The 11,278-nt window shown below is 40.6% G+C and overlaps 1 protein-coding gene across 2 annotated transcripts; it reads left to right on the forward strand.

Moving 5' to 3' along the window:
• The first annotated feature begins 3,476 nt into the window (after positions 1-3,476).
• On the forward strand, positions 3,477-10,724 carry klhl8 (kelch-like family member 8). 2 transcript variants are annotated; one of them, XM_051104897.1, is made up of 10 exons: positions 3,477-3,579; positions 4,432-4,622; positions 4,750-5,298; positions 5,609-5,795; positions 6,751-6,894; positions 7,260-7,371; positions 7,598-7,766; positions 8,494-8,653; positions 8,758-8,959; positions 9,078-10,724. In XM_051104897.1, the coding sequence occupies exons 2-10, from the start codon at positions 4,455-4,457 to the stop codon at positions 9,199-9,201; spliced, it is 1,815 nt and encodes a 604-aa protein (XP_050960854.1). In that variant the 5' UTR covers positions 3,477-3,579; positions 4,432-4,454; the 3' UTR covers positions 9,202-10,724. The 2 variants fall into 2 exon arrangements, with proteins under 2 accessions (XP_050960854.1, XP_050960855.1); XM_051104898.1 differs by having other exon boundaries at positions 3,481-3,546.
• The last annotated feature ends 554 nt before the right edge of the window (positions 10,725-11,278 follow it).

The raw sequence follows: 11,278 nt of genomic DNA on the forward strand, positions 1-11,278 counted from the left end.
AAAACACTAAGTCCCACCCACCCAAACACTAAGTCCAACCCAAATATAACTAAGTCCCACCCCACCCAACCCTAAACACTAAGTCCAACCCAAATATAACTAAGTCCAACCCCACCCAACCCAACCCAAAACACTAAGTCCCACCCACCCAAACACTAAGTCCAACCCAAATATAACTAAGTCCAACCCCACCCAACCCAACCCAACCCAACCCAAAACACTAAGTCCCACCCAAACAAACACTAAGTCCAACCCAAATATAACTAAGTCCCACCCAACCCAACCCAAAACACTAAGTCCCACCCACCCAAACACTAAGTCCAACCCAAATATAACTAAGTCCCACCCCCGCACACCCCACCCACCCCACCCCACCCCCCACCCAACCCAACCCCCAACCCAACCCAACCCAAAACACTAAGTCCACCCAAATATAACTAAGTCCCCACTCCCCCCTCCCCCCCCCCCCCCCCCCCATAAGAAACTTAGAGAAGAAAAAAAAAAAAAAAAAAAAAAAAAAAAAAAAAAAAAAAAAAAAAAAACAGCTGTATAGAGAGACTCAACCCTAGCCCTAGCACCTGGAAACTCGAACCCTAATCAGCTGTATAGAGAAGTTGAACCCTAGCCCTAGCACCTGGAAACTCGAACCCTAATCAGCTGTAACCCTTGAACCCTAGCCCTAGCAACTGGAAACTCGAACCCTAGCCCTAGAACCTGGAAACTCGAACCCTAGACCTAGCCCTAGAACCTGGAAAAATCGAACCCTAACCTAGACCTAGAACCTGGAAAATCGAACCCTAGACCTAGACCTAGAACCTGGAAAAATCGAACCCTAACCTAACCCCCTAGCCCCCTGAGAAAACCTAAAATTTTAAAATTTGAAAAATCTGAACCCTAACCCTAGCACCTGGAAACCTAAAACCCATAACCCTAACCCTAGCACCTGGGGTGCGTAGAGACAATATACAGAACAATTGGGAGAATTGAGACAAGTGGAGGGACTGTTAGAGGGATTTCTTCCTCTTGTGGGACATGAAGCGGGCTTCGGAAATGTGTGCCAGAGCCTAACCGAGGTCAGACCTGGTCTGACCTCTGGATCCTTAGAAACCTAACCCTAACCCCTAGGACTCTCTTACCCCTAGGACTCTCTTACCCCACAAATTCAATACAGCCCTAAATAAATAAATAACTGCATACAAATAAATGACAGGTGCAGGGTAATCAATCAAAAACCATAGTAACAGATGAGGAAGAGAAACAGGAAGCAGGAGAACAGAAAAAAAAAACACAAAGAACACGTGACAGCAGCAGCACCGAGTCTAACTAAGAACAGCAAAAAATATATACTACTACTAATAATAATAATAATAATAATAATAATAATAACAACAGTAAGTCAAAAAAATAAACCAGCCATGAAGACAGAAGAACCACAAGCATAAAAAAAAAAAAATTTATACATACAAACATGTGCTAAAACTCTAGATGTTTTCCTGAAGGTGCGGTCTGAGTCCCATCTCCAACAGCGATTTATTCATGACATATTAATTCACTAATCATTTTTTTTAGTGGCTACTGCTGAAAACACTACACTACACTACACTACAGTTTCCACCTCAGTCCAACAAGCTTTAGCTAGCGGCTATTTATATCCACATTGACCACTAACAGACATACAAGCAACCAGCAGTTAAAATGCACCAATTAATCACACTTCAGTCACTTATGCATTTAGTATGTAACTTAACCAATAAAATTAGTCTTATTTCACAACAATGTAACCATATTTCTTCTTTGTAAGGCTCTTTGATTTTAAAACGACAAACAATCCCCTTCATCTTCCCAGTGTGGCTGCTCCCATTTCCCATGATGCACCACAGCACAGATATAAAAGTTCCTGCCTGGATGCCATTAGGGTTTTCAACTGCCTTCAAACTGATTCTGATGGAATTGTGCTAAGTAAACTTTCTGTAATCAATATCCATTTTCTACAAAAATTGTACAGTTATGTTAAAGTCATGATATATGGAAAGATTATTAGCCTGTTTAACATTAAAAATGTAGAAAATGGGAATGAGTAGTGTGACTATTAAATGTTGATTATTCATAGAGATTTAGCTATTTTAGTATGTAAATACAGCTGCACAGCACAGGACTACTTGAAGTGTGTAACGTGGACGCTGAGGCGGCGTTAGAATCCAGATGCAGAAGTTTATTGGAAACAACAGCAAACATACACGTGAAACAGGCAGAGGGTCAATAACCGGAAAAACAGTCCAAAACCATAAACGTAATCCAAGCAGCAAGGTGATAACACAGGCAGTGGGTCAAATACCATGAAGTCAGTCCAATTTAGCAACCAATCCAACAGGGGTAATCCATAAACTCAAATATCCAAAAACAGAGCAAGACGGCAACAGGTAATCCAACAGAGTAATAGTAAACACTCGGTAAGGCAGGAGAAACTGGCAATACTTCACAAAGTCTTAAGCACATGGCCAGTCTTTAAATAGTGCCAAACAGGTAGTAGCAGTAGTAGCAGTAGTAGCAGCAGAGGGAGCGTGCAGGCAGTCCTAGGGTGAAGGCTCCCTCTGCTGGCTTGGCGTTACAAAGTGCTTGACACGTTAAAGCTATAAAGAACATGCAGGAATAAAGAAGATAAAGCTTAGGTAAATTAGTGCTTGATGGTAAATTAGTTAATTAGTGCAATAAGGTTGGCTGGTTTTCATGTAATGCAGTCTGTTATGTCCTACTTGATTGTAAAGAGTTAGGAAAGAAATGGGATGTTAGTCAGTATTGATCTGTAAATTAGATCTTAAAGTGACTGCGACCTCTCTGTCATCAGTCTTAAAAGAAAGAGAGAAAATTACTCATTGCTCTTGTTTAAATAAGTTGCTGCTTAATTAAGTTTCAGTGTATATTCAACATTTGATTACATTTGATTATTCTGTTTCTTGAATGCTACTGTTAAATAGACTCACTGTACCTGAAAAAATGAAAGCACTGTTTATTACATTTGAGTCTCATAATGTATTTTGCTATTATTTGTCATTTTAATCTTTTATCATATTTTCATTGACAAAGATTAAATATATACTGGTGCTGGGGTCTAGTGGTATAACACCAGTTCAATTTGTGATATATATCATTTTTGTGAAATAAAACTACAGCGTATGGTAAATATATATATTTATTAATTAACTGTATGGCAATACATATGTCCTGTAACATACTGTCAGCATTTGGCTGTTTATTGTCACAGGGCAGCTTATGTTAATTTTTACTGTTCTTTTGTCTTGGAATTAGAAAAATGAGTAAATGTAAGGGCTTGTAGAAATGGTTCATCCTTTAGTTGGTCCACGCATTTGACGGCTCTGTTTTGATCTCTTATCCTGAATGCAAACAGCAAATCTCCTGCTTGGAGAACACGTGAGACAGTCAAAGCGTTTCTGTAGTTTGGACTACAAAGCCCAGAGTTCATAGCGCGTCAGAACACGGAAGTGCCGTCGGTCCATCCATAGTGGAAGTGCTGCTGTTGGAAATGCGGTAAAACATCGACAAAACATCAAATTCACACATGTAATTTAATTTTGGTTTATTTGGTTTAATATCGAGCCGTCAGTAAGATTAATCTCTGATATTTCCTGCACTTGAGTCCGCCGCGTTTGTTGTGTTGACGTTTCAGCTCATGCTGTCGTGTTTTGGTTGTTTAAACAATTACACAGAATTTATCGTTCAGAAGAAAAACACTGTTAAAAAGAATAGGTCTTTAATGCATCGTATTCACGAAAATTGACAAACAACTTTTAAGTGGTTACTAATATGATAAAACCAACATAAAAAGGTTCATTAACTGATAACATGGGATGTAATGACATCATTATCTCGTTTATTTCAAATATTTATCTGTATATCTCTCTGTGTAGCCTTTTTGGAAGGGATGAAGTGGTTTGTTATATATGATCCATTCCCAGCTTTCAAACTATAAAAAGACGACATAAAATCTTTATTGTGCTTGAAATGTTTTTGACGGTCATTTTCATGTCATGTGAGCAGTTGATGTTCAGGTGAACATGTTTATGATTGCTATTGTTATGATCTAGTTGAGTCACAGTGTTAAAAGAGTCTGTTTCTCAGTATAAAGAATAACTGCACTGTGACTCTTGAACAAAGATGATCTGTGTGTGTGTGTGTGTGTGTGTGTGTGCGCGCAGGGCCGTGTGTGCAGACACAGAGTCCATTCACAAGAGCTGTTTAACAGTGACAACGAACAGCATGTCAATCATGGGATTTAATCGTCTTCTCATTTGTGATGAATTTTATTCTCTTGGAGAGTAGAGGACTCTGTCTGCTGTGTCTTTAACTGTGCTAAACCCAGTTTGTCTAGAATTTTACCCGGCCATAAACTTGAAAACATGTCTTTATGTGCAGGTGTTGGCGTGTGTGAGTGAGACATGGTGCTGGAACATGGGAAACAGCAGAAACGCTCGTCGCAGCCATCTAATAGCGAGGGCGACGCGGACGGTTCGTTCGTGTTTGAGGCCAAAGAGGCCTGGAAGGATTTCCACAACTCCCTCAGACAGTTCTATGAGAACGGAGAACTCTGCGACGTCACTCTGAAGGTATCTGACACCGCCGTGGTCCGTGTCTGGGGTGACGTCAGAATGAATGCAGTCACGCAGTAGGTTGTTCTTTCATGTGTCTGTTAGATTCTAATTCTTGTTTTCTCCCTTTTGTTTTGCACTCAAGGTTGGAAACAGACTCATACCATGCCACAAACTAGTTCTGGCCTGCGTTGTTCCATACTTTCGTGCCATGTTCCTCTCAGATATGGCCGAGGCCAAACAGGATTTAATTGAGATACGAGATTTCGACGCCGACGCCATCCAGGACCTTGTGGGTTTCGCATACTCCTCGCGACTGACGCTAACGGTGGATAACGTTCAGCCGTTGCTGTACGCGGCCTGCATCCTGCAGGTGGAGTTGATCGCCCGTGCCTGTTGCGAGTACATGAAAGCTCATTTTCACCCCTCCAACTGTCTGGCCGTTCGCACGTTTGCAGAGAGTCACAACAGGGTGGACCTGATGGACATGGCCGACCGTTACGCGTGCGAGCATTTCAGCGAAGTGGTGGAGTGTGAGGATTTCATCTGCGTTTCACCACAGCACCTGAAAACGCTGCTGGCCTCCAGTGACCTGAACATTCAGTCTGAGACTCAAGTGTACAACGCCGCAGTCAAATGGCTGAAAGCCAATCCGAAGCACCACGACGTCTGGCTGGATCAGATCATGTCTCAGGTTAGCTGCTGTGGGCCGGGATGGGAGGTTTGTTGGGGATCTTTTTTACAAGCACGTTTAAGTGACCTCTTATGTGAGGAAATTCGCCTGTGTCAGTGCACAACCACTAGACCCCAACACCCATTGGCCATGAAGTCCAACAAAAGTCTAAGTATGGCTGGACCTGGTCCAGGTTCAGTTTGTGACCAGCTAGTGTACAGGGCACTGTACAGATCCAGCACTGCATTTTGGAAACGGTCTTGGATCCTTTTAAGGTTTTGTTGTTAGCAAATGTATTAAAAGGCAGTTCTGATGGGCTTTTCTCACACAGGTGCGTCTTCCTCTGCTGCCGGTGGATTTCCTCACAGCCACTGTTGCCAAAGAGGAGATGATCAAGGCCAATTTGAACTGCAGAGACCTTTTGGATGAAGCTCGGAATTATCATTTGCACCTTAGTAACAAAAGCGTTCCTGACTTTGAGTATTCTATCCGTACGACTCCCCGAAAACACACCGCAGGTCAGGAATACAGCCTTCCGTGCTTCTTTTTTCACACCTGTGTACTTAAAGGGGTCATCGGATGCCCATTTTCCACAAGTTGATATGATTCTTTAGGGTCTAAATGAAAAGTCTATAATATACTTTAGTTAAAAATTCTCAATGGTTGTGTAAAACGACACCCTTTTTACCTTGTCAAAATCAGCTCAGTAAAAATCATCTCATTCTGGTCGTGGCTGCTTTAAATGCAAATGAGCTCTGCTCGCCCCGCCCCTCTCTTCTCTCTGTGGAAAGACAAGCCTGTTTACTTTAGCCGCGTTTAGCCGCTAAACTTGCTAACTAGCACTTTATTAGGAAAGGCGATTGCAAACTTATACTCACTTCTTCTGTAAGTGAAGCTGGATCACGAATGATTTGCGTGAACACAGATGGATATATGTAGATCAGGAGCCGCATTCCCTTCTCAAACAAATGTTATCCACTGCATCTTCAGCGGCTCAGGTGTCGGGAGTAAATGACAACCACTATGTTCATTATTACATCCAGCAACACAACACCTCAATCACTCAATCGGAGATATTCTTGTCTAACTTACATCCCTGCTCCAGCATCAAAACAATGGAGGTCGGACTGTTACAGCTGATCTGATGTAAAACGCTCATGTCAGTCAACTATCGTGGGAGCAGCCTAAGTTGGTGTGACGCCACAACGACAGGCATCTGAGAACGGCTTGATTTGAAAAAGGGGATATTATTTTTACAGATTAATTAAAAAACCCTGCATGGATTTTTATCATTATAGGGTAGATTTGTACATACACTGACAACACACATTAATGTTCAAACAACATGTAAAAGTGAACTTTGCATCCGATAACCCCTTTAAGTTTTTTTTCTGTCATTTGCGATCTAAACATCTCACAACTGTACTCAAAGCACCATGTTTAACTGAGAGCTTTTCCCTTTTCCTTCAATAGGTGTTTTGTTCTGCGTTGGGGGACGGGGTGGTTCCGGTGACCCGTTCCGTAGTATCGAGTGTTACTCCATCAGTAAAAATAGCTGGTTCTTCGGGCCTGAAATGAACAGCAGACGCAGACACGTGGGAGTGATTTCAGTAGCAGGTGAGAAAGAGATATGAACAGCAAATAAAATGACAATCTCCAGAGAATTAGAGAAGGATTAAAAAACATTTTAACTTAAAATGTTTTAAAGTTACTTTTTTTCTCTTCAGCTCGAGAGTCCATTTCCCTTTTTTTTAATATGAACCCCATCTCTGCAAGCGCTGTGGATTTGGGTCGTTTATAAGCGGCATTTAAAAACACAACGCACACCTGCTGCCTTCCCAAATTTGCAATCAGGATTGTTGATCACTGTTTTCTGCTGTAATAAAAGCTACATGTTTTGATTTCAGTATTACTGAATTATTTTTAATTGAATGCTTCAGTACAGTAAATAAGAATACAAATTCACATTCATCAATTTACAGGTAAAGTTTATGCTGTTGGAGGCCACGATGGCAATGAGCACCTCGGGAACATGGAGATGTTTGATCCACATACCAACAAATGGATGATGAAAGCGTCCATGAACACAAAACGGTATGAAATATAGCAAGGTTTCAGTGACCTAATGTTCTGCATTAATACTTTTCTTCAAATTGACAGCTGTAATTGGTTTTTATTTAATTCATATTTATAGTTATAATGTCTTTCTCATTGAAGGGTTAGGGTAGGGAAAATAAACACGCTGTACGCATTGAAACAGGTGACAAAGCTGAATATGCAGACAGAATGAGATATTCTCCTGTGTTTTATCTTGGATTAGGAGGGGGATTGCGTTGGCTGCTCTCGGCGGTCCCATCTACGCTATCGGTGGTCTGGATGATAACTCCTGCTTCAGTGACGTGGAGCGTTACGACATCGAGTCGGACCGCTGGAGCGCCGTTGCCTCTATGAACACGCCCAGAGGCGGCGTCGGTTCTGTGGCGCTTGGGGTACGAAAGGCCCACCGCAAGGGAACCTCATCATGAGACTCTTACACGTGATTGTACATCAGATATTAGCAACATCACCGCACTTTGCTGATGATATACAAAATCAGGGAATATCTTGAATATGGCAATAATGTTAAAAGTTAAACTTATCAAGACAATAAGCCAGTCATTTTCACTCGCAGTTATAACAGCTGATAGACCGTGCTTTCAAACACTTCCGTACATTTGTGTGTGAGCGATCTGTGAAGGTTTCGTTTAGAACAGTGTTGGGCGTTACAGCCAATCACAGGCGTGTCTGTTGAGTGCCAAACTCAGTGACCGATCAGAGGTGTTTAAGTTAGCCAGAATCTACTTAAAGGAGATGTCCACTTCCAAAACAAATATTCACATATAATGCACTCACCCCCTTGTCATCCACGATGTTTATGTCTGTCTTTCTTCAGTCGTAAAGAAATTGTTTTTTGAAGAAAAAACAACTTTCCCTCAACTTCAGTTAAGCAGATATAATGAATCATCCTGAGGTAGAAATAAGAAATCAGAGAATAAACTGTGTTCTACACACTGGTGAATCCTTTCGTTACAACTAACAATGTGTAAACACAGTGGAAACAAGCGTGGACATGCTTTGTTTTATTCTATTCAGTTATTTTGAGAGAGCAAATGACTTTTATTCCCTCTGTTCAGGAGTGTCAGGGCTTTGATTGGGTTGCTTTGATGTGTTCGTCAGGGCTACGTGTACGCGGTCGGAGGAAATGATGGCGTTGCATCACTGTCCAGCGTGGAGCGGTTCGACCCTCATCTGAACAAATGGACAGATGTGCGAGAAATGGGGCAGCGGCGCGCTGGAAACGGTGTCAGTGAACTCAACGGATGCCTCTATGTTGTTGGTAAAGATCAGAATTTGTTCATTCTCATAATTTTACCTTACCAGTAAGACGGACTCTGATAGGCTGATACCTGTGAGCATCATGTGTCGTGTGTTTGTCTGAAGGTGGGTTTGACGATAATTCTCCACTGAGCTCAGTGGAACGGTTCGACCCCAGGACAAACCGCTGGGAGTATGTGGCGGAGTTGACCACACCCAGGGGCGGAGTCGGTGTTGCCACAGTGATGGGGCGTGTCTTTGCAGTGGGGGGGCACAATGGAAACATCTACCTGAATACGGTGGAGGCCTTCGAGCCCCGGATGAACAGGTGAGGCATAAAGGTGGATAGTTTCTGAAGAAGTTTGGTTATGATTTTATTCAGATTGAATTACTTTGTGTGTGTGTGTGTGTGTGTGTGTGTGTGTGTGTGTGTGTTTTCGCACCAGATGGGAGCTGGTTGGCTCTGTGTCTCACTGTCGGGCCGGTGCCGGTGTCGCCGTCTGTTCCACTCACATCAGTCAGATACGAGATGTCGGCCAGGGCTCCAATAATGTCGCTGACTGTATGTAGCCACATTGTCATAGTATGACACACTGCAACACTAACGCTTCAGTCTCAATACACACCAAACACCTGCATTCAGCTGTAATGTGGCTCTGAAATCTGGTGTCTATTTATTTATTTATTGAATCAACTCCTGTGTACTACATGACAAGAGAACTTCATGCGTTTTTGCTTTGATTTTGTGTTAGTTGAAAGTGTTGTTTTTTTTCCTAGCTGTGAGATCACATGATGTTTGTGCTGATTTCTGCTGCCTGAACTGCTGAAAGTAATTTCTCTCTTAGACAATAAGAAACCGTCAGTAAACTAGATTATAGTGTTCAGAAATCAGAAGTGAAGTTCAGTCCCCGAACATCCATGACGTGAGTTCAGTAAAGCGTTCCTGTGTTTAAAAGGCAGAATGACATCAGACACTTATAAATGCACAAGGTTAAAAACCACAATTTTGTGACTTCAGGACACAAAGAATGATCATAAAGAGATTGTTCTGTAGCCGGCTATTTGTTTTGCGTGCGTACAATCACAGACGTGATCCGGACAACATAAGAGATTCTTGAGCACTAACGGAGTCGCGATAGTGACGTCTCATTTATGACTTCAGTAAGACTGTCTTAATGGAACCCTGGGTGAGATCTAGACTGGTTTTATGTCGGTCTAGAGTGATGATACGTGATAAAGGTTGTGCTTTTCACTGCCATACATGAATTTGAACGGCAAGCTAAGAGAAGCTCAGAGATGCTTTCATATGTTGCTGTTGTGTATTACAAATGTAATGCTTTTCTGGCTTGGTTATATTGCATTCACTTTTTTTTTTTCTTATTTTTTTTACTTGATTTGGTTAAAAGTGAGATATAAATATTACTATAATTAGTATGTAAATTACATTTTGAAGCAAATCTGTTAAACAGTGAGGGAATACGTTGAGATTTGTGTTTTCTTTTTCCAATGTGACTTGAGTTTTATTTTAAAAATGACTTTGATTTCTGAATATAAAATATTTATTTTATGTAATGCATCTTTTTTTTCTTATAGTTGGCAAACAGTTCATATTGTTGATTTTATTCAGTAACTATTGGTTGGACTCCAGCGTGTCCAGAGTGACGTTAGAAACATCTGCTTACATTTGAGATCTGCTGTTGAAATGTTGATATTGTTGAAATGTGTTTTACATTATATTTCTGTCACAGATGATAGCATTCAGTCAGGTGAAACAACTATAATATGTTATTCATATAGTGATTTATTTAATATTTGTGCAGCTTTAGTCTGTCCAAAGGAGGACAGAATGACATGTCAATTATTACTTGTGGCTGCATTTCTGTACCTGCTGATTTAAATGCAGCATATTTGATAGATATTTATCTCAAACAAAAGTGACCTGTCTGAACAATGACTCTTCTATTCACCAATGTATACATTTTTGTGTTTTTGCTTAATATCTGTTTATTTATTTCCTTTAGTTTTTTCTTTTGTGCATTTTTTTTTTTTTTTACCTTTTATAACAACAAAATAAAAGAACAAAGCAAAGTTTCCTTTTCTGTTTTCTCTGTTTTTAAAACCCTGGATTTGGAAGAAATGGGGTTAGTAGTACATTTCATGAGATTTCCGTTTGTTTGAATGTGAATGGAATTTTATACGTTACAACAGTCTGCCCTGCTGCAGTAAACACGTTATCTAACATCACCCATAATTCCCTTGTGTGCAGTTTAATGGACAACATTGAGTAATTTGTATTTTACTTGTGTATTTGCAACATTTTTATTGTTTACTGTCATTTTGGCAGCTATAAAAAAAAGGTTAAACTGTAACACAAAGGTAAAAGATTTTATTCAAAATATATTGTCCTAAAATATGTGCTGTCGTAAGGGTTTTGAGAAAACCTCTTTGGACTTTGAAATTTAAATTTTATTAGAATGACAAAAGAAAATGTGTACAGAGACTTTCTTGTATTTTAATTCTACATCTTGATGAGATACTGTCATCAGCATGAACATTTGTGCTCTGTGTTCTGCACTTTATGTTAGGGTAAAAAAAAATCTGTCTACATGGAAAAACAACGGTTTAAACTGTTGACAGCAGTGTTGGG

Source organism: Labeo rohita, unplaced genomic scaffold (genome assembly GCF_022985175.1).
Source record: "Labeo rohita strain BAU-BD-2019 unplaced genomic scaffold, IGBB_LRoh.1.0 scaffold_84, whole genome shotgun sequence".
NCBI lineage: Eukaryota > Metazoa > Chordata > Actinopteri > Cypriniformes > Cyprinidae > Labeo > Labeo rohita.